Source organism: Oncorhynchus gorbuscha, linkage group LG24 (genome assembly GCF_021184085.1).
Source record: "Oncorhynchus gorbuscha isolate QuinsamMale2020 ecotype Even-year linkage group LG24, OgorEven_v1.0, whole genome shotgun sequence".
Classification (NCBI taxonomy): domain Eukaryota; kingdom Metazoa; phylum Chordata; class Actinopteri; order Salmoniformes; family Salmonidae; genus Oncorhynchus; species Oncorhynchus gorbuscha.
In genome coordinates this window covers 24165188-24188870 of record NC_060196.1, presented here as the reverse complement: position 1 = coordinate 24188870, position 23683 = coordinate 24165188, and the positions used below count along the sequence as shown (strand labels likewise).

Sequence of the window (23683 nt, the reverse complement as noted above, 5' to 3'; positions counted from 1 at the left end):
CTGTTGGCTGGGCTCCCTGCCTGTGCCATTAAACCCCTTCAACTCATCCAGAATGCCGCAGCCCGTCTGGTGTTCAACCTTCCCAAGTTCTTTCACGTCACCCCGCTCCTCCGTTCTCTCCACTGGCTTCCAGTTGAAGCTCGCATCCGCTACAAGACCATGGTGCTTGCCTACGGAGCTGTGAGGGGAACGGCACCTCAGTACCTCCAGGCTCTGATCAGGCCCTACACCCAAACAAGGGCACTGCGTTCATCCACCTCTGGCCTGCTCGCCTCCCTACCACTGAGGAAGTACAGCTCCCGCTCAGCCCAGTCAAAACTGTTCGCTGCTCTGGCCCCCCAATGGTGGAACAAACTCCCTCACGACGCCAGGACAGCGGAGTCAATCACCACCTTCCGGAGACACCTGAAACCCCACCTCTTTAAGGAATACCTAGGATAGGATAAGTATTCCTCTCTCACCCCCCCTTTAAGATTTAGATGCACTATTGTAAAGTGACTGTTCCACTGGATGTCATAAGGTGAATGCACCAATTTGTAAGTCGCTCTGGATAAGAGCGTCTGCTAAATGACTTAAATGTAAAATGTAAATGTAGATGCATATCTGCATTCCCAGTCATGTGAAATCCATGGATTAGAACCTAATTCATTCATTTCAATTGAGTGATTTCCTTATATGAACCGTAACTCAGATTGTTGTATGTTGCATTTATATTTTAGTTGGGTTTTAGTTATTGAGTTATCCAGGGCGTGTACTCCTCTACCTTAGGTCTTAAGACCGCAAACTCTAAAAGTCCTTCGGGCTATAGGGAAATTCTACTTCAATCATTAAAACATAAAAACATAAAACAGGACAGGGACTTGGGAGGATTGATCATATGATATAAACGGGACCCTTCACTGAGAAAAATAAAAAGGGTAACACCCAGATTTGGTTAAACTCAGAAAAGGGCACAATCCTTAGTGACAATGATTTATACATAGGTGTGGTTTATGCTTCTCCCTCAGATTCATCTTTCCCATGATGATCAGTTTTCTGGTCATCTCCAAAGAGAGACCAACCAGTTTCAAGATGAGGGGAATGTCAGTTTGTGTAGGTATTTTAATGCTAGAACAGCTTCTGAACCGCAAAGCCTGAGGGTAATAGACATACAGTACATTTGTACGTCCCTCCATATACCCCACTAGTAATAGAAATAGCCCTGACCAGGTAGTAAACTAAAATGGAAAGGAGAGTGCATCTCTTCTTTGGGAAGATTCACCTACTGTTCAGCTCTTGTGACCAATGTTGTTGACTATGCAATCTCAGACTTGAACCCCTCCACCATTAGTGCATTCACTGTCAGACCACAGACACCATTACGGGCGGGAGTTTGTGTACACTGATTCATCTAAATAAAATATACAGATGGGCCCCTGACATCGCAGCACACTTAAACACAGCAGTGCATTGCCCAGAAATTACAATCTGTATCACTGATTTCCTTTTAAGTACATTCAGCCCAAACCTCCCTGACAATACATTTGGCTGTGAATAATCTCATAAGAAAATGTTTTAGAGCTTAAATCAAGTAGGAAACATCACCAACCACAGGATAGAGACGTTCGGCAACGATATTGTGACACATTGAAAGAATACAAACAAAATCTAAGATGGAAGAAATGGAAGCATTTTGGAAATACTCTGAAAGAGATTGAAGATTGTTCTGGGAGAAATGGAATGGTTTAAATGGAAAACAAAGGAATGACGTAGCCATTCAAAATGGTAACATTTGGATTTTTTTTATTTTTAAATCTCTATGAAGTAATACCATCAGAAGAACTTATTGTCACGACTCCGACCGAAGGACACTCCCCTTCCCGTTCGGGTGGCGCTCGGCGCTCGTAGTCGCCGGCCAACTAGCTGCCACTGATTATTTCCTCCCCCTCCTTATGTGTTTATTGAATGCACCTGTTTTGAGTTAGGTAGTTAGTAGTAAGGCTTTATTAGTCAGCCGGCCCGCCTGGTTCCTTGTGCGGGATTAATTATTGTGACCGTCTGTTTGGTGTACTTGTGTGCACGTCTATGGGTTTTGTGTTTTCCCATTTTGTGTTTTTTTTTCTGGACAGTTTAAGTCCCCCTGTTTGGGGCATTTGTTTGTTCATTACGCCCTGTGTTTTAGTGAGGGTTGGCTTATGTTCGCCGTTTCTCTGTGCATTAAAATAGCACTCACCTGAACTCTCTGCTTCCTGCGCTTGACACCTCACCCACTACACTCAGATCGTTACACTTACTTTAAATCCCCAAAATATTCAAGAAAAACGCAGCTCCTTACAACATACAATTAAAAACAACCAGAACCCAATAGACTACCAATTTACACAGGCTAAACTTTCAAAGAAAATACAACGCCTTAAACCTGGAAAGGCATGTGGCCCTGGCAGAATCAAGAATAAAATGCTTAAACACAGTACTCCTGAGCTGCAGAGCTATCAGAGATACAAAACATAGACAGATCCTGACCAAATACAGGCTCAGTGATCACTAATTGGCTATCAAAAAAGGGAGACACAAAAAGACATGGCTATCCAAAGAGGAGTGTCTATGTGGTCACTGCACGACAGGGGAGGTAGAGACAGAGATGCACTTTTTCCTCTACTGTGAGAAATACTCCCAAATATTTTTCAAGAAAATATCTCAATGAATTCCCAACTTCTATGTATTTACTAATGACATAAAGCTGTGAATTTGGATGAGGGAGAAACCTAAAATATTACTGCCAGATACAGTATGTACGTATAAGGGCCATTAACTACTTGAAGTATAAATACTTGAAGTATTTACATTGTATATAACTTACAAGTAATAGTGTGACCATCATCCATGTACATTTTGTTTTTTATTTATTTGCCAATATATATATTTTTTTATAATCGTTTTTTTTATTTTTTATGTATCAACCGAAGATTACACAATACAACAGCAGCATTGTTGTACCTGTATACATTATTATATGTACTATTATTATTATTACTACTGAAATCAACTGTATTTCATTATCCTCATTGCATTGTACTGTATTTACTGAAATGCTATACCACTATACTGCTTTGGAAAAATCTACAAATTGTATTTCATGCCAATAATGCGATCAGAATTTTTATTTCAGAGAGAGAGAGAGCATAGCACTCTCCACATGCCCCTCCTGCCCGGCTGCCACACATCAAACACGCAGCTGTGGCACCTTGGCTGGGGACAAGGGAATCCGATCCACCACGTTACGCTGTGCGGTGCCATGCTGCATTGTGTGTCCAATCTCCTCAGTGCCGTGACTAACGGCTCTCTCTATCTCTGGCCTCTCTCTATATCACTCACTCTTTCTCACTCTTACTCTCTCTCCCTCTCTCTATTTCTCCCTAGGTCTGTGCTGCTATCACCTCAGGGCTGTTTTCAGTGGGCCAGGAATCGAGAGAGAGAGAGAGAGAGAGAGAGAGAGAGAGAGAGAGAGAGAGAGAGAGAGAGAGAGAGAGAGAGAGAGAGAGAGAGAGAGAGAGAGAGAGAGAGAGAGAGAGAGAGAGAGAGAGAGAGAGAGAGAGAGAGAGAGAGAGAGAGAGAGAGAGAGAGAGAGAGAGAGAGAGAGAGAGAGAGAGAGAGAGAGAGAGAGAGAGAGAGAGAGAGAGAGAGAGAGAGAGAGAGAGAGAGAGAGAACAACCTGAGACCTAAATTGACTGTTGTTTACCTCCAGGACTTGAGGGAAGATAAAAATGTCTCCCTCAACATTGCATCAGTTTAGCCTTTTAGATCATAATGAATAAGGTCATATGGACATGGATGACCTGATCCTAGCTCAGAAATCCTACCCTGAGATTTTTGATGGCCTTTTTCTAACTTGTTCTCTGAACATTTACCATCTGTAACAAATAGTCCCAGATTAATGTTGAGAAATCTGCATGCAAATTTTAGTTTTCGGTTCAAAGAAACAATGTCATTGAGATTCGTCTTCCCCCATTTTTGTTGGAACCATCTTCTTCTCGCATGCATAAAGAGTTATTAGTGCAGTGTATTAAAGACGCTTGTTTCATTCCCACATTACCATAATCCTACCCACGTGCATCTCTGGGCTTTCTTCCTCACCATGAAGACTGATTGTTTATTTCCATCTTTAAATGAGATTAGGAAGACTGATTGCACAGCCCTTAACCACCAAAAGGTTCAAATCCCCCAGAATAATGAATGTCGCCCCCCCCCCCCCTTTTAACTGGGAGAGAGGAGAGGAGCACCAATACTTCCTTAAGTGTTGCCTCTTGTATTTAGTGTCAACAAAATAAAGCCTAAACTTCACAATAGAGGGACACCGGTAGTGTTAAAACTCAGAAAGGAAAGGAGACGGAAGGACAGTTGACCTGGGTTTGTCCTTGACTTGCTTACTGTTCCCCCTGTTTGAAGAGATCTAGAGATTTTGATCTAGTTTCAACAGTCAAACTGTTGATTCCTTGGTGGCTGGTCTGGCTGCCTCACATCAACCAATCTGTGTTTATCAGACCTGTCTGTCTTCCCTTCCAATTTATCACCTTCACTCTCCTCTTCAGACTCTCTCTCTCTCTCTCTCTCTCTCTCTCTCTCTCTCTCTCTCTCTCTCTCTCTCTCTCTCTCTCTCTCTCTCTCTCTCTCTCTCACTCACTCACTCACAGCTCAATTTCAATTACAGTTTTTCTCAATTGCTAAAACACAATTTCTGAAACCTTGCTCCATTTCCTGAAAACATTAAACACAAAACCTCATCTTCAAGCACTATTTGCATAACCTCTGACTCCTCTTGCAAAATGAAACATTAGCCTCAAAACAGTTTTACCTGTGTTCAAAATCAAACACTGCTCTCAAATCATAAACAAAGGGATCAAAATGATATACACTCTCAAGCAGTCAGTAAACAATACACCAAAAAATAGAAAACACATTATTCAAAACATACAATTCTCAGGGAGAAGTACATTTTTAATCTAAATATATATTCATATTTTTACGTCATTGTCTTTTGATCAGAAATACTATTTTGCTTTGCACTTTGCAATTTTGATTTTTGTTCTTCCTCCTCCATGTACCCCTGTTTTTACCCTGCATCTCACAAACTTGTCCTTTGTCTCTGTGATACTGTAATTCTTGTTCTTTGTTGATATGAACCTGCAACCAGTCAAAATCTATTGAGCAGTCAGTACTGTTCATAAATGTAAAGCACAATGTTCAGGGCCATACAATTTGTCTATTGTACAGTATACAGCCTACAATGCACTGTACTACAGTATCCATTCTCAGACGTTCTCCTTCCCACCTTCAACAACCTGTTTGCTCTCTGAACTGGTTTATATTGGTTGTGTCGCATCATTTGAAACAGGTTAAATCAATTTTGAGTGGTTGTGTTCAATCAATGACATGGGTTCTCTATTTGTATTTGATTGTTGCCACTTGTGTTTACCAGTATGGATGACATGTGCATTAGAGTGCAGAGTGTGTTTTGAGTATGAGAATGTGTTTAGAGTTTTGCTGAAAAGTCTAAGTGAGATCTGCATGGGTCTGTGTAATTTGAGGGAAATATGTGTCTCTAATATGGTCAAATTGTCATGCCGGTGAATGAGGACCCAAAAGCGACTTGGCGAAAACAGAGTATTTAATCCAGAATAAACTTTACAAAACAAAAAGCATAATACTACACGTAAAGACAAGAACAGACTGGAGACTTGATCGAGAACTGCAGGTTGCCTCGGGAAGGCACTTGAACCTAGCAGACTCAGACACCTGCTCACCACGCAGCATCTGAGGGAAACACGACACGACAGGGCAAAACATTGACACAGCACGGTGAATTATAAATGAGGATCCGACAGGGCAGGTACGGGAAACAAGGAGTGAAATAGGGACTCTAATCAGGGAAAAGGATCGGGAACAGGTGTGGGAAGACTAAATGATGATTAGGGGAATAGGAACAGCTGGGAGCAGGAACGGAACGATAGAGAGAAGAGAGAGCGAGAGAGTGAGAGAGGGAGGGGGAGAGAGAGGGATAGAAAGAGGGAAAGAACCTAATAAGACCAGCAGAGGGAAACGAATAGAATGGGAAGCACAGGGACAAGACAAGATAATAAATGACAAAACATGACAGTACCCCCCCACTCACCGAGCGCCTCCTGGCGCACTCGAGGAGGAATCCTGGCGGCAACGGAGGAAATCATCAATGAGTGAACGGTCCAGCACGTCCCGAGACGGAACCCAACTCCTCTCCTCAGGACCGTAACCCTCCCAATCCACTAAGTATTGGTGACCCCGTCCCCGAGAACGCATGTCCATGATCTTATGTACCTTGTAAATAGGTGCGCTCTCGACAAGGACGGGAGGGGGAGGGAAGACGAACGGGGGTGCGAAGAAAGGGCTTAACACAGGAGACATGGAAGACAGGATGGACGCGACGAAGATGTCGCGGAAGAAGCAGTCGCACAGCGACAGGATTGACGACCTGGGAGACACGGAACGGACCAATGAACCGCGGAGTCAACTTACGAGAAGCTGTCGTAAGAGGAAGGTTGCGAGTGGAAAGCCACACTCTCTGGCCGCAACAATACCTAGGACTCTTAATCCTGCGTTTATTGGCGGCTCTCACAGTCTGTGCCCTGTAGCGGCAAAGTGCAGACCTCACCCTCCTCCAGGTGCGCTCACAACGTTGGACAAACGCTTGAGCGGAGGGAACGCTGGACTCGGCAAGCTGGGAAGAGAATAGAGGAGGCTGGTAACCCAGACTACTCTGAAACGGAGATAACCCGGTAGCAGACGAAGGAAGCGAGTTGTGAGCGTATTCTGCCCAGGGGAGCTGTTCTGCCCAAGACGCAGGGTTTCTGAAAGAAAGGCTGCGTAGTATGCGACCAATCGTCTGATTGGCCCTCTCTGCTTGACCGTTAGACTGGGGATGAAACCCGGAAGAGAGACTGACGGACGCACCAATCAAACGACAGAACTCCCTCCAAAACTGTGACGTGAATTGCGGGCCTCTGTCTGAAACGGCGTCTAACGGGAGGCCATGAATTCTGAACACATTCTCGATAATGATTTGTGCCGTCTCCTTAGCGGAAGGAAGTTTAGCGAGGGGAATGAAATGTGCCGCCTTAGAGAACCTATCGACAACCGTAAGAATCACAGTCTTCCCCGCAGACAAAGGCAGACCGGTAATGAAGTCTAGGGCGATGTGAGACCATGGTCGAGAAGGAATGGGGAGCGGTCTGAGACGACCGGCAGGAGGAGAGTTACCCGACTTAGTCTGCGCGCAGTCCGAACAAGCAGCCACGAAACGGCGCGTGTCACGCTCCTGAGTCGGCCACCAAAATCGCTGGCGAATAGACGCAAGAGTGCCTCGAACACCGGGATGACCAGCTAACTTGGCAGAGTGAGCCCACTGAAGAACAGCCAGACGAGTGGAAACAGGAACGAAAAGGAGGTTACTAGGACAAGCGCGCGGCGACGCAGTGTGCGTGAGTGCTTGCTTAACCTGTCTTTCAATTCCCCAGACTGTCAACCCGACAACACGCCCATAAGGAAGAATCCCTCGGGATCAGTAGAAGCCACAGAAGAACTAAACAGACGGGATAAGGCATCAGGCTTGGTGTTCTTGCTACCCGGACGGTAAGAAATCACAAACTCGAAACGAGCGAAAAACAACGCCCAACGAGCTTGACGGGCATTAAGTCGTTTGGCAGAACGGATGTACTCAAGGTTCTTATGGTCTGTCCAAACGACAAAAGGAACGGTCGCCCCCTTCAACCACTGTCGCCATTCGCCTAGGGCTAAGCGGATGGCGAGCAGTTCACGGTTACCCACATCATAGTTGCGCTCAGATGGCGACAGGCGATGAGAAAAATAAGCGCAAGGATGAACCTTATCGTCAGACTGGAAGCGCTGGGATAGAATGGCTCCCACGCCTACCTCTGAAGCGTCAACCTCGACAATGAATTGTCTAGTGACGTCAGGAGTAACGAGGATAGGAGCGGACGTAAAACATTCTTTTAGAAGATCAAAAGCTCCCTGGGCGGAACCGGACCACTTAAAACACGTCTTGACAGAAGTAAGAGCTGTGAGAGGGGCAGCAACTTGACCGAAATTACGAATGAAACGCCGATAGAAATTAGCGAAACCTAAAAAGCGCTGCAACTCGACACGTGACCCTGGAACGGGCCAATCACTGACAGCTTGGACCTTAGCGGAATCCATCTGAATGCCTTCAGCGGAAATAACGGAACCGAGAAAAGTAACGGAGGAGACATGAAAAGAGCACTTCTCAGCCTTTACGTAGAGACAATTCTCTAAAAGGCGCTGTAGAACACGTCGAACGTGCTGAACATGAATCTCGAGTGACGGTGAAAAAATCAGGATATCGTCAAGATAGACAAAAACAAAGATGTTCAGCATGTCTCTCAGAACATCATTAACTAATGCCTGAAAAACAGCTGGCGCATTGGCGAGACCAAACGGCAGAACCCGGTACTCAAAATGCCCTAACGGAGTGTTAAACGCCGTTTTCCACTCGTCCCCCTCTCTGATGCGCACGAGATGGTAAGCGTTACGAAGGTCCAACTTAGTAAAGCACCTGGCTCCCTGCAGAATCTCGAAGGCTGATGACATAAGGGGAAGCGGATAACGATTCTTAACCGTTATGTCATTCAGCCCTCGATAATCCACGCAGGGGCGCAGAGTACCGTCCTTCTTCTTAACAAAAAGAACCCCGCCCCGGCCGGAGAGGAAGAAGGCACTATGGTACCGGCGTCAAGAGACACAGATAAATAATCCTCGAGAGCCTTACGTTCGGGAGCCGACAGAGAGTATAGTCTACCCCGAGGAGGAGTGGTCCCCGGAAGGAGATCAATACTACAATCATACGACCGGTGAGGAGGAAGGGAGTTGGCTCGGGACCGACTGAAGACCGTGCGCAGATCATGATATTCCTCCGGCACTCCTGTCAAATCGCCAGGTTCCTCCTGAGAAGTGGGGACAGAAGAAATGGGAGGGATGGCAGACATTAAGCACTTCACATGACAAGATACGTTCCAGGATAGGATAGAATTACAAGACCAATTAATAGAAGGATTATGACATACTAGCCAGGGATGACCCAAAACAACAGGTGTGAAAGGTGAATGAAAAATCAAAAAAGAAATAGTCTCACTGTGGTTACCAGATACTGTGAGAGTTAAAGGTAGTGTCTCAAATTTGATACTGGGAAGATGACTACCATCTAAGGCAAACATGGGCGTAGGCTTGTCTAACTGTCTGAAAGGAATGTTATGTTTCCGAACCCATGCTTCGTCCATGAAACAACCCTCAGCCCCAGAGTCAATCAAGGCACTGCATGTAGCACCCGAACCGGTCCAGCGTAGATGGACCGACATAGTAGTACAAGATCTAGATGAAGAGACCTGAGTAGTAGCGCTCACCAGTAGCCCTCCGCTTACTGATGGGCTCTGGCCTCTTACTGGACATGAATTAACAAAATGTCCATCAAATCCGCAATAGAGGCACAGGCGGTTGGTGATCCTCCGTTCCCTCTCCTTAGTCGAGATGCGAATCCCTCCCAGCTGCATGGGCTCAGTCTCAGAGCCAGAGGAGGGAGATGGTTGCGATGCGGAGCAGGGAAACACCGTTGATGCGAGCTCTCTTCCACGAGCCTGGTGACGAAGATCTACCCGTCGTTCTATGCGGATGGCGAGAGCAATCAAAGAGTCCACACAGGAAGGAACCTCCCGAGAGAGAATCTCATCTTTGACCACTGTGTGGAGTCCCTCCAGAAAACGAGCGAGCAGCGCCGGCTCGTTCCAGTCACTAGAGGCAGCAAGAGTACGAAACTCTATAGAGTAATCCGTTATGGATCGATCACCTTGGCATAGGGAAGCCAGGACCCTAGAAGCCTCCCCACCAAAAACTGAACGGTCAAAAATCTGAATCATCTCCTCTTTAAAGTTCTGGTAATTGTTAGAACAATCAGCCCTTGCCTCCCAGATAGCTGTGCCCCACTCTCGGGCCCGGCCAGTAAGGAGTGAAATGACGTAAGCAACCCGAGCTCTCTCTCTAGAGTATGTGTTGGGTTGGAGAGAGAACACAATCTCACACTGGGTGAGAAAGGAGCGGCACTCAGTGGGCTGCCCGGAGTAGCAAGGTGGGTTATTAACCCTAGGTTCTGGAGGCTCGGCAGGCCAGGAAGTAACAGGTGGCACGAGACGAAGACTCTGGAACTGTCCAGAGAGGTCGGAAACCTGAGCGGCCAGGTTCTCCACGGCATGGCGAGCAGCAGACAATTCCTGCTCGTGTCTGCCGAGCATGGCTCCTTGGATCTCGACGGCAGTGTTACGAGCGTCTGTAGTCGCTGGGTCCATTCCTTGGTCGGATCCTTCTGTCATGCCGGTGAATGAGGACCCAAAAGCGACTTGGAGAAAACAGAGTATTTAATCCAGAATAAACTTTACAAAACAAAAAGCATAATACTACACGTAAAGACAAGAACAGACTGGAGACTTGATCGAGAACTGCAGGTTGCCTCGGGAAGGCACTTGAACCTAGCAGACTCAGACACCTGCTCACCACGCAGCATCTGAGGGAAACACGACACGACAGGGCAAAACATTGACACAGCACGGTGAATTATAAATGAGGATCCGACAGGGCAGGTACGGGAAACAAGGAGTGAAATAGGGACTCTAATCAGGGAAAAGGATCGGGAACAGGTGTGGGAAGACTAAATGATGATTAGGGGAATAGGAACAGCTGGGAGCAGGAACGGAACGATAGAGAGAAGAGAGAGCGAGAGAGTGAGAGAGGGAGGGAGGGGGAGAGAGAGGGATAGAAAGAGGGAAAGAACCTAATAAGACCAGCAGAGGGAAACGAATAGAATGGGAAGCACAGGGACAAGACAAGATAATAAATGACAAAACATGACACAAACATTTGGCAGAACGTTAGGAAGTGCAGCTCAGTTTCCACCTCATTTTGTGGGCAGTGTGCACATAGCCTGTCTTATCTTGAGAACAAGGTCTGCCGATGGCGGCCTCTCTCCATAGCACGGCTATGCTCACTGAGTCTGTAAATAGTCAAAGCTTTCCTTAAATCAAATCAAATGTATTTATATAGCTCTTCTTACATCAGCTGATTTATCAAATTACTGTACAGAAACCCAGCCTAAAACCCCAAACAGCAAACAATGCAGGTGTAGAAGCACGGTGGCTAGGAAAAACTCCCTAGAAAGGCTTAAATCTAGGAAGAAACCTAGAGAGAAACCAGGCTATGAGGGGTGGCCTCTTCTGGCTGTGCCGGGTGGAGATTATAACAGAACATGGCCAAGATGTTCAAATGTTCATAAATGACCAGCAGGGTCAAATAATAATAATCACAGTAGTTGTTGAGGGTGCAACAAGTCAGCACCTCAGGAGTAAATGTCAGTTGGCTTTTCATAGCCGATCATTCAGAGTATCTCTACCGCTCCTGCTGTCTCTGCTTCAGGTCTGGGACAGGTAGCACGTCCAGTGAACAGGTCAGGGTTCCATAGCCGCAGGCAGAACAGTTGAAACTGGAGCAGCAGCTTTGGTCAGTCATACTGGTCAGGTATTCTGTCACTGTGCACTCTCTGTATAGGGCCAAACAGCGTTCTAGTTTTGTCATTTTTTTGTTAACTTTTTCCAATGTGTCAAGCAATTATCTCTTTGTTTTGATTTGGTTGGGTCTAACTGAGTTGCTGTCCTGGGGATCTCTGGGGTCTGTTTGAGAACAGAGCCCCATGACCAATTTACTTAGGTTAATCTCTCTTTAGGTGATGGCTTTGTTATCGAAGGTTTGGGAATCGCTTCCTTTTAGGTGGGTGTAGAATTTAACGTCTCTTTTCTGGATTTTGATCATTAGCGGGTATCGGCCTAATTCTGCTCTGCCTGCATTATTTGCTGTTTTATGTTGTACTCTGGGGATATTCTTGCAGAATTCTGCATGCAGAGTATTCATTTGGTGATTGTCCCATTTTGTGAATTCTTGGTTGGTGAGCGGATCCTAGACATCACATCCATAAAGGGCAATGGGTTCTATAAATTATTCAAGTATTTTTTGCCAGATCCTACTTAGTATATCGAATTTTATGTAATAGAGTTAGAAGCCCCTTCTTGCGTTGTCTCTAAGATTGTTCACAGCATTGTGGAAGTTAACATTCTTTTGGGGGGGGGGGCAACGGTGTCCAGATGGAATTTGTATTTGTTGTCCTTGCAACTGGACCTTCTTTGGAACACCATTATTTTGGTCTTACTGAGATGTACTGTCAGGGCCCCTTGTCTGACAGAATCTGTGCAGAAGATCTAGGTGTTGCTGTAGACCCTCCTTGGTTCAGACTCTAGTGGGGTTAGGCCTTCTCTCTCTCTCTCTCTCTCTCTTTCTCTACAGTCAAATCCTTTCTGAACTTCACAGATTATTCAAATTACAACAAGGAATTAAATTAAGCGAATTACAGAACAAAATCAACTTCCTTCCTCTCTGAATCAAATCCTTTACATTTACAATACATTAGAACACACTGATTATCCTGCCATACTTTGTGGAAAATCCACCTCCCTCTGTGCAGAAAAACTAATCAATGAAAGAATTCAAACCTGCAATGTTTTTTTCTTCACAACTCGCATTCTGTGTTCTACCATGAGCAGACTAGATATTGGTATCGATGTTATTCAACAACAACAAACAGAAGGGAGATGGTGTAACTGATAATGGTGGTTGACTAACACAAGCATTGATCCCTGCAAGCTAACTGAAGGTTAACCTGAAAATAAAAGGGATTTTGTTGCCGCAGGCTTGCTGGACATCACTAATAGCAAATCTACAAACACTGGAACATATAAAGATTTGTCAAATAAACATCTTGCTTTTTTACATTGATTATATCAGAAATGAACGAGGCCAATTTCAATGGATTGCGATGATTGTGTCAATTCTGGAATTAAGCAGTTCACACCAGTTTGTACCTCATTTTTCCATCACAAAACAAACTTTAAAAGTTTTTCCAGTGTGGTTAATTGAAGACAGATTCTATTCTTTAATGCACATTTTCTCTGCATATTGAGGCACAACGGAAAGTTTCCCAAACAGTCCATACAATTCATTCATTCACTCTCATCAACTCCAACACTTTCTAACCAGCCTCTCAACACAATAGCCCCAAATGTACACCACAGTAAATCTACCCCAAAAGGGAAACACTGTAACAAATCAACACCTTTCATTCATCCGAGGAAGTAGTTATCAACCCCCCTCATTTAACAAAGAAAGCAGTCATCAACACCTTTCATAACCTCCCACAGGGTCTGACTTGGCCAGACCGCTCAGTGCTCCGCTTGCTAACAGAGAGGATCACCTGACAACGCTCCTTTCATCCCTGTGCCATCTTGGTCGCAGTGATAACCATCGTCAACGTGAAACGATGCAGAGTATTGTTTTATAATATTGTAGAGGGGGAGAGAAAGTAACATGAACTCCTCTTAGTCAGGTCCCAACTACTGTACATGTGTCAATCGCTCTTACCCAATTAGAGTTAAGTGCCTTGCTCAAAGGCACATTGACAGATTTTCACCTAGTACGATCTGGAATTCAAAACGGAAAACTTTTGGATACTGGCCGAACGCTCTTAACCGTTAGGCTACCTGCCGCCTCTTTGTAGACCAATGGACCACAACACAGTCTACCTAATTAGCAGAGTGCACAGATGCTGGGGATGGAGAGAGAGACGCTGGCATGCAGTCACCCCTCTTCATGTCGCATTGATCTGGGAATTATTCATTCTTCACTGACTGAGAGCCACACTATCAAATTGGCATATAATAACAATAGAAGTCAGACTTTTATAATTAATAAGGGGAATTTAGAATATTTAGAACATACATTTCATATTGTTGATTCAATTTCTGATCACCTGGAACTACTATATACTGTAAAGGGGTTGCCGTTGTCACGTTCTAACCTTAGTTCCTTTATTATGTCTTTGTGTTAGTTTGGTCAGGGCTTGAGTTGGGGTGGGTAGTCTGTTCTTTTGTCTATGTTGTATTTCTGTGTTTGGCCTGGTATGGTTCTCAATCAGAGGCAGCCGTCGATCATTGTCTCTGATTGAGAATCATACTTACGTAGCCTGTTTTCCCCATTTTGATTGTGGGTGATTATTTTCCGTGTCAGCGTTTGCTCCATACGGGACTGTGTCGGTTTCCATTTATTCTCTTATTCTTTTGTTTTCTGTGTTCAGTTATATTTCATTAAAATTATATTATGGACACTTACCACGCTGTGCATTGGTCCGATCCTTCCTACTCCTCCCCAGAAGAGGAGGACGAAAACCATTACAGCCGTAACTTACAGGTAACTCAGTGGCTAGCAAAATTTTGTATTTCATTTTACAGTACACCTACTGTAAAGTAGCTTAGTGATGAGCTTTGAGGGCACTCTGGTAATGAACGATGAGCTGTAGGGACAGGTTGACTCCGTCAGGGACAGGTTGAACATGTCAGTGAAGACACTTGCCAGTTGGTCAGCGCATGCTCTGAGTACACATCCTGGCAACCCTTCTGGCCCTGCGGCCTTGTGAATGTTGACCTGTTAGAGGTCTTACTTACATCGGCTATGGAGAGCGTGATCACACAGTCGTCTGGAACAGCTGATGCTCTTGTGCATGTTTCAGTGTTACTTGCTTCGAAGCGAGCATAGAAGTTATTTAGCTCGTCCGGTAGGCTTGTGTCACTGGGCAGCTCTCGGCTGTCCTTCCCTTTGTAGTCTGTAATAGTTTGCAGGCCCTGCCACATCCGACAAGCGTCGGAGCCGGTGTAGTACGATTCAAATTTAGTCTTGTATTGATGCTTTGCCTGTCTGATGGTTCGTCGGAGGGCATAGAGGGATTTCTCATAAGCTTCCGGGTTAGAGTCCCGCTCCTTGAAAGCAGCAGCTCTAGCCTTTAGCTCAGTGCAGATGTTGCCTGTAATCTATGGCTTCTGGTTGGGGTATGTACGTACGGTCACTATGGGGATGACATCATCAATGCACTTATTGATGAAGCCAGTGACTGATGTGGTGTACTCCTCAATGCCATCGGAAGAATCCCGGAACATAATCCAGTTTGTACTAGCAAAGCATTCCTGTAGTTTATTTGCTTCATCTAATAACTTTCCTATTGACCAGTAAAATAAGAAAGTGACCTGCCTTACTCAAGAAAACAAAAGAGACCATGTTTGTATGCGGCTTTATTAACTCAATGATATATATTATTTTTTACATTGTTTGCAAACTGATATATGACACGTTTTAATGCCAAAATAACATGCAAAACAGGCAAAAAAAATGTGGTTCTCAAAACAAGTGGGTCACTATAACCACATAGGAGTTCAATTGGTACAGCGTTCTTACTCAGAGGTGCAACAAATATAGCCTCTTACACGGCAAACCGCAAAATACGTTAATGAGCCTGAAACAACAACACCGTGCACCCATTAGTGGTCAAAAGGTTTTTAGCGCTCCAAAGATACGTTATGATACTGTATTCTGTGGGATGGAATTACAGTATCATTCAAAATACAGAAATTCTTTCACTGCCCACAAAATGTTTTGATAATGCACCATTTACAGTATGTTGCAGTATAACGCTTCACATTATTCTACTGTTGATTAATGTAAAAATTGACTGTATAAATTACTGTTTTTATTACAGTGTAATGTTTGGTGTAATTCGTTTAGGTAAATCCTATGCAGTAAACGTTTTACACACCATGTTTGGTTCACTTCAGACCTTGATGTCTCTCAGTCCTATCAATCCTAATTGTTTGAAAAGGTTGCAAGTTGCCAATCCCACAGTGCTGTACAGTAACAGTAATGTACTGTTAAACCAAGATTTCTTTGGAATTTACGGTATAATTGACTGTTTACGCTTCAAATCACCCAGAGTGCATTGCCATGCAATTTTATGTAAATAATTAATACGGTACTACTTAAAGTTGTACAGTGTGTGTAGAAGAGACATGGTGGTGTGTGGACACTGTGAAGGTTTCAACGCACGACCACATATCACACATACCCAGCCTAGCCCAATCTGCAATGCACTGGACATGATTTTAATCCCCCTGTCATAACTTTGGCCAGCCCAATCTGAACAATATTTATTGGCATATTGGCTTAGAGGTGATAAGGCAAAGAACAACAGCTGCTACCAACTTGGGCCGGTTAGATTTGGCTGATACCATTGATATATGTTTTCCCATACAACACCACCTTTTCATCTATCTGGTTTTGAGATCTAACTCTTATTACAATAAAAGCTCTGTATTTTGGGGAAGGCAAGATGAAAGAAGGTGGAAAAACCAACGTGAAAGATTCCCAGAAAGAAATGCCTTTGTTATATCTCTGTGTGATGGAAAAAAAATAGAGAAATAATTATACTAATATGGGCACAAAAGTTGAGGCGGGGGAAAAAAGACATAATATATATATCACCATATTATCCGAATATCCTGGAGGTGGGATAACAAAGGGCCTGGGGAGTGTGGACAGAGTGACTATTTTTTTGTGTTATCATCCAGTGGTGATGGGGGATTATCAGGAAACTGCAGACTGCCAGGCTGGAATTCTAATGGTAATAATGGGGTGTCTGATGGTATATCTTCTACAGCTTATCTTCTCCATTATCTCCCCTTATCACCTCAGTCATCGGGGCAAATTAATGGAGCTCTTTCAGACCTCTTTTTTTTTATCTGCTCTGCAGAGGGCACCCCAGAGAATGGAATAAGCTAAATATTAAAATACTCTGCTCACTGTGAATCGCATGGCCAGATAACAGGCAGGGGCAATGCGTTCCTTTGAAGGGGGAGTAGAAAAATCCTCCTCACCCTTTAACAACCTTTTTGTCCTCTGCTATAACTGTCTGTGCTGATGGGCTGGCTCTCAGGCTCACCACATTCCCCCAACTATACTTGAGTTTTTACTTTGACGTATAACCCAATGATAGGGGGTGAGACGTACACACTGCATTACAGTACACACTGTATTAAAGTACATACAGGTGCGTTGACCTAATGTAAGTTAGAAGGGTTGAAATAGTTCAATGATTTAAACACACTAGAGTTTTTACTCTGATAACACCAAGGCAGTCCAATGACATCAGGTGAGCAGAACAGACTGCATTATATACAAGGTAAACACTTCACTTGAACTCTCAGTAATAAGTTATAACACTGTCATAACAATAACAACCTATTTCATAAACAGCCACGGGCATAGTCATGATGAAATGTGTGTGTGTATATATATATATATATATATATATATATATATATATATATATATATATATATATATATATATATATAGAAACATGTCATGTGTAAACAAATGCCATATGAGGGCAGTGGTTTGTATGAGGTTAAAGGTTTAGGACAGGTTATCAGAATGTGTTGGGTGATTTTACCCCGAATCAATGATAAATGACAATACAAATCTTCCCACAAGCAAACAGAAAAATGATATTTAATGCAGTGACTTTTAGTGGTTAAAAATACACTGAACAAAAATATAAATGCAACAAGATTTTACTGAGTTACAGTTCATATAAGGAAATCAGTCAATTTAAATACATTCAGTTGGCCCTAATCTAAGGATTTCACATGGCTGCTGATGGAACACATGGATACATTGTATTAAATCATACACTTCTAAGAAATAGTATGAAAAGAGCAACAACAAAAAGTAGACTGCACTTGCTCAAGAACAACAGTTGCAAAAATTACCACATTTCACAAAACTCCAGAACATTTTGTATACAACTATTTACAAATGATTGTGACCATTCATTATATAGTATATAGGCCTACTGCTATAATGATGATTTCTTCCAAATACGCTTGCATATTTCCACACATGCTGTATTTTTTTCAACATGTAGAATGTATTTCACAATAGAGAGTGAGCGACATCATTACAATTAACTTTTAATTCGGAAATATTTCAGTAACCCGTGTTTTCTGTGTTTTAATAAAGCAACACAGAAGTCATTTACGTTTAAATTGCCTTGGATTGCTTTACTTCCTTCGGGACATGCCTAGGCTGCTGAAATATTTACGAATCAAAAGTTGATCGTAATGATGGCTCTCACTTTCTATTGTGAAATACATTCTATATGTTGAAGATAATACAGCATGTGTTTAAATATATATTTTTTTAATAAAGCAACACAAAAGGTAGAGAAATAGAAACTTACATTTAAATTGCCTTGGATTGCTCTGCTTCCTTCGGGACATGCCTGCTCAGTGCTCAGAGCTGAGAGCTGCTCACTTGATTCCTTCTGTTATTTTCTCAAGTATGCCTTTTGATTCATCCAAACGCCAAACACTATATAGGTATTGAACAGTAGGCTACATGTAACTGACATAAAACGACTCAAGCACCCGTGGTGTATTTAGCTTCTCTTTTCTCTCGCGCTCGTACCTAGTCCTTTGAGAGGGCTGTGGTTCTCTGATGTGCGCGTGAACTGAAGCGAGACGTTGACAGAGGATCGCGTTTTTGTTTCAGAAGAGGTGTGTGCCTCCCGGTGTTCCATTGCTGGCAGGACCAGCGGCGCAATACTAGCAGGACCAGCGGGGCCCCTTCATTCACGGCAGGTGAGCCCCACCTGCTTTGAGCCCCACATTATTAGCAAAAAACGAAAGAAAAAAAAAATATATATATATCATTGAGTTAATAAAGCTGGGCTTTTTTGGGCTTGACTGTTTTGCATGTTATTGTTGCATTATTATGTGTCACATATCAGTTGGCAAACAATAAAAAAAAATATATATATATAATTGAGTTAATATAGCCGCAAACAAACATTGTCTGTCACGTTCTGACCTTAGTTCCTTTGTTATGTCTTTGTCTTAGTTTGGTCAGGGCGTGAGTTGGGGTGGGTAATCTATGTTGTGTTTATGTGTTTGGCCTGGTATGGTTCTCAATCAGAGGCAGGTGTCGTTTGTTGTCTCTGATTGAGAATCATACTTAGGTAGCCTGTTTTCCCCATTTTAGTTTTGGGTAATTATTTTCTGTCTAGTGTTTTCTGCACCTTTCAGGACTGTTTTGGTTTTGGTTTATTTCACATTGTTATTTTGTATTTTCAGTGTTCAGTCAATAAACATCGTGAACACATACCACGCTGCGCATTGGTCCCACATTTCTTTCTCCTTGTCAGAGTCTCTTTTTCTGTTTTCTTGAGTAAGGCAGCACCCGGGAATGAACCAGCCGGAAACGTACCGACCTAACAATAAACAATCACGCACAAAGTGAAGGTCGACCGATTATGATTTTTCAATGCCGATAATGATTATTGGAGGACCAAAAAAGCCGATACCGATTCATCGGCCGTTTTATTTATTTTTTGTAATAATGACAATTACAACAATACTGAATGAACACTTATTTTAACTTATAATAAGTATATAATACAATACAATATAATACATCAATAAAATCAATTTACCCTCAAGTAAATAATGATACATGTTCAATTTGGTTTAAATAATGCAAAAACAAAGAGTTGGAGAAGAAAGTAAAAGTGCAATATGTGCTATGTAAGAAAGCTAACGTTTCAGTTCCTTGCTCAGTGTCACGAGTGGCGCTCGGCGGTCGTCGTCACCGGCCTATTAGCTGCCACTGATTGTCTTTCCTCCCCCTCCTTGTATGTTTATTGGTAGCACCTGTTTATGTATGATTAGTTTGTCTTTATTAGACAGCCGGCCCGCCTGGTTGTTGTGCGGGATTATTTCAGTGTAACCTTCGGCTCTGTTGTAGAGGTATGTGTTAGTGCCTGGTCGTGATTTTTCCGTTGTACATTTTCATTCCCTGTGTTTGGGGCCGTTACTATTGTGAGCACCCTGTGGTGCGTTGGTGCTATTAAAGACGCACAGCATTGCACTCTCTGTCTCCTGCGTTTGACTCCACACCCACGACACCCGGAGCATTACACTCAGAACATGAGAACATATGAAAGCTGGTGGTTCCTTTTAACACGAGTCTTCAATATTCCCAGGTAAAATGGTTTAGGTTGAGGTTATTATAGGAATTATAGGACTATTTCCCTCTATACCATTTGTATTTCATTAACCTTTGACTATTGGATGTTCTTATAGGCACTTTAGTATTGCCAGTGTAACAGTAAAGCTTCCGTCCCTCTCCTCGCTCCTCCCTGGGCTCGAACCAGCAACACAACGATAACAGCCACCATCGAAGCAGCGTTACCCATGCAGAGCAAGGGGAACAACTACTAGAAGGCTCAGCGCGAGTGACGCTTGAAACGCTATTAGCACGCGCTAACAAGCTAGCCATTTCACCTCGGTTACACCAGCCTCATCTCGGGAGTTGATAGGCTTGATGTCATAAACAGCGCAATGCTTGACGCACAACGAAGAGCTGCTGGCAAAACGCATGAAAGTGCTGTTTGAATGAATGTTTACGCACTTGCTTCTGCCTACCACCACTCAGTTAGGTACTTAGATACTTGTATGCTTGTATGCTCAGTCAGATTATATGCAACGCAGGACACCCTAGATAATATCTAGAAATATCATCAACCATGTGTAGTTAACTAGTGATTATGGTTGATTGTTTTTTATAAGATAAGTTTAATGCTAGCTAGCAACTTACCTTGGCTTACTGCATTCGCGTAACAGGCAGTCTCCTTGTGGAGTGCAACGAGAGAGAGGCAGGTCGTTATTGCGTTGGACTAGTTAACTGTAAAGTTGCAAGATTGGATCCCCCGAGCTGACCAGGTGAAAATCTGTCGTTCTGCACCTGAACAAGGCAGTTAACCCACCGTTCCTAGGCCGTCATTGAAAATAATAATGTGTTCTTAACTGACTTGCCTAGTTAAATAAACGTATAAATATCTGCAAATTGGCCCCCCAAAATACAGATTTCTGTTTGTTATGAAAACTTGAAATCGGCCCTAATTAATCAGCCATTCCGATTAATCGGTCAACCTCTAGCACAAAGACATGGGGAAACGGAGAGCTAAATACACAACACATAATTAGGGAAATGAAACCAGGTGTACACCGACACCGGCCTTGGGGGATGACCCGGAGGGCGAGGCGCAGGGCGATCCGGACGGAAACGGTGGAACTCGTGCAGCATTGAAGGGTCCAACACGTCCTCCACCGGAACCCAGCATCTCTCCTCCGAACCATACCACTCCCAGTCCATGAGGTACTGAAGGCCCCTCGCCCGACGTCTCAAATCCAGTATGGAATGAACGGAGTGAGCTGGGGCCCCCTCGATGTCCAGAGGGGCCGGAGGAACCTCCGCCACCTCAGACTCCTGGAGCGGGCCAGCCACTACCAGCCTGAGGAGAGACACGTGGTTAATGCGGTATTCAGGGGGAAGCTGTAACCTATAACATACCTCGTTCACTCTCCTCAGGACTTTAAATGGCTCCACAAACTGCGGACCTAGCTTCCGGCAGGGCAGGTGGAGGACCCGGTCTCCCAGACCCGGTCTCCCAGTGCGTACACCGGGGCCTCACTGCAGTGACGGTCTGCACCAACTTTCTGGCGAAGCATGGCTCGCTGAAGGTGAACATAGGTGCCCTCCCATGTTTCCTCCGCGCGCCTGAACCAGTCATCCACCGCATGAGCCTCGATTTTACTCTGATGCCAAGGAGCCAGGCTGATACGCCAATACACACTGGAAGGGGGAGAGGTTAGTGGAGGAGTGGCAGAGCGAGTTCTGGGCCATCTCTGCCCAGGGCACGAACGCCGCCCACTCCCCCGGCCGGTCCTGGCAATAAGACCTCAGAAACCTACCCACATCCTGGTTCACTGTCTCCACCTGCCCGTTACTCTCAGGGTGAAAACCCGAGGTAAGGCTGACCGAGATCCCCAGATGTTCCATGAACTCCTTCCAGACCCTTGACGTGAACTGGGCACCCCGATCAGACACTATATCCTCAGGCACCCCGTAGTGCCGAAAGAAGTGCGTAAACAAGGCCTCTGCAGTTTGTAGGGCCGTAGGGAGACCGGGCAAAGGCAGGAAATGACGGAACTTAGAAAAATGATCCACAATGACCAGGATTGTGTTGTTACCCTGTGAAGGTGGAAGATCGGTTAGGAAATCCACGACAGGTGCAACCACGGCCGTTGTGGAACGGGTAAGGGTTGTAACTTACCTCTTGGCAGGTGTCTAGGAGCCTTGCAGTGAGCACACACCGAGCAGGAGGAAACATAAACCCTCACGTCCTTAGCTAAAGTGGGCCACCAGTACTTCCCACTAAGACAGCGCACCGTCCGACCGTCCCCAGGATAACCAGAGGAGGGTGACGTGTGGGCCCAATAGATCAGCCTGTAACGTACAGACGCCCAGCTGGACAATGAGGGGGAGCGGGCTCTGCACGTGACGCCCGCTCAATGTCTGCGTCCAGCTCCCACACTACCGGCGCCACCAAACAAGAGGCGGGGAGTATGGGAGTGGGATCCATGGGCATAGTTAACAGTGACTACATCACCATCCCTTACCTCTATATGAACTGTTCTCAGGAGACGCACATAACTGTATCCTACCCTTTGATAGGATATGATGTTGGTATACACAAAATATGCATGTATATCCGCAGGGAATGGAAATAATTTAGCTCTCACATATGTCCATATATTGGAACTCATCCCCAACATGTAGGCTAAATTACCGCTGGTCTTTATACCCCCATCAGCAGCCCCTGAGATTTGTACACGTTTATGAATAAGGTTGTAGTTCAAGAGTATTTCCATATTGTTCAGGGTTAGGAGTTCGTTCAACTCCTGTCGACAGTTCTATAGAACCCTTTTTTATTCTTTATAAGTTTTTGGGGTTCCGATATAATTTTGCAATAAAAATCACGGTCCTTATCCTTGATATTATACCAACTATGGGGGTATGTAATCTCGCTGAGACCTACTTCCCAGGCCTCTGAAAACTCTATAGGCTTTGGAAAATTGGTTCTTTAATTAATTCGATCTTTGGTTATTTATATATATATATATATATATATATATATATATATATATATATATATATATATATATATATGTATGTGCAGACGCATTACTGGGAAGAGTCAGGTAGAATCCATTGTGTTCCATGATGCCCTCGAATGTGTACACTCAAATTATGTTGTTTTTATCATGCATGAGGGTTTAAGTTAACCCCCGATGCCTCCACCACATCGTGCTCTAATACCCAACTGTTGAACTTTTGGGGCCAGTTTTTCCAGCGGACCAGCAACTATTTTTTTTTTTAACCCTTTTCTCTCTTTTGATCTAGAATCTCTTACACGTGAAATACTTTGTCTTTACCCACCTGTACCTTCTGTAATTCCTTCTCATAAAAAGATCCCTCTATAAACTCCCCGTCTTAATCTTTTAACTTGTAGACAGGGGGTATACGTGGTAGACATTCGGTAACTGTGAACAACTCATCGCTGTAACCTTGCTCATATGTTTTGTCCGAAACACCCCTCAACTTGGATATACGTACCAAGTCTCCCACTATGAATTTTAAATATATATTTTTCTTATGGCGAAGGGGGAGCAAACCATACAGACTTTTAAAGACTTGTAAAGAGTTTTCAGAAGAGACCTCGGAGGCCTTCATCCATACACTCTTATGGTAGCTGTAGTTGTAACCC

At 44.0% G+C, this 23683-nt stretch overlaps 1 protein-coding gene across 1 annotated transcript in view; it reads right to left on the bottom strand.

Annotated features, from left to right (window-relative positions):
• The window catches only part of LOC124012058 (zinc finger protein ZFPM2-like), a 138877-nt gene extending 120361 nt beyond the window's left edge, over positions 1-18516 (bottom strand). The window contains exon 1 of the mRNA XM_046325430.1: positions 18257-18516. Within this exon, the coding sequence (XP_046181386.1) occupies positions 18257-18296 (40 nt within the window). The 5' untranslated portion in view covers positions 18297-18516. The remainder of the gene's footprint in view (positions 1-18256) is intronic.
• Between the last annotated feature and the right edge of the window lie 5167 nt (positions 18517-23683).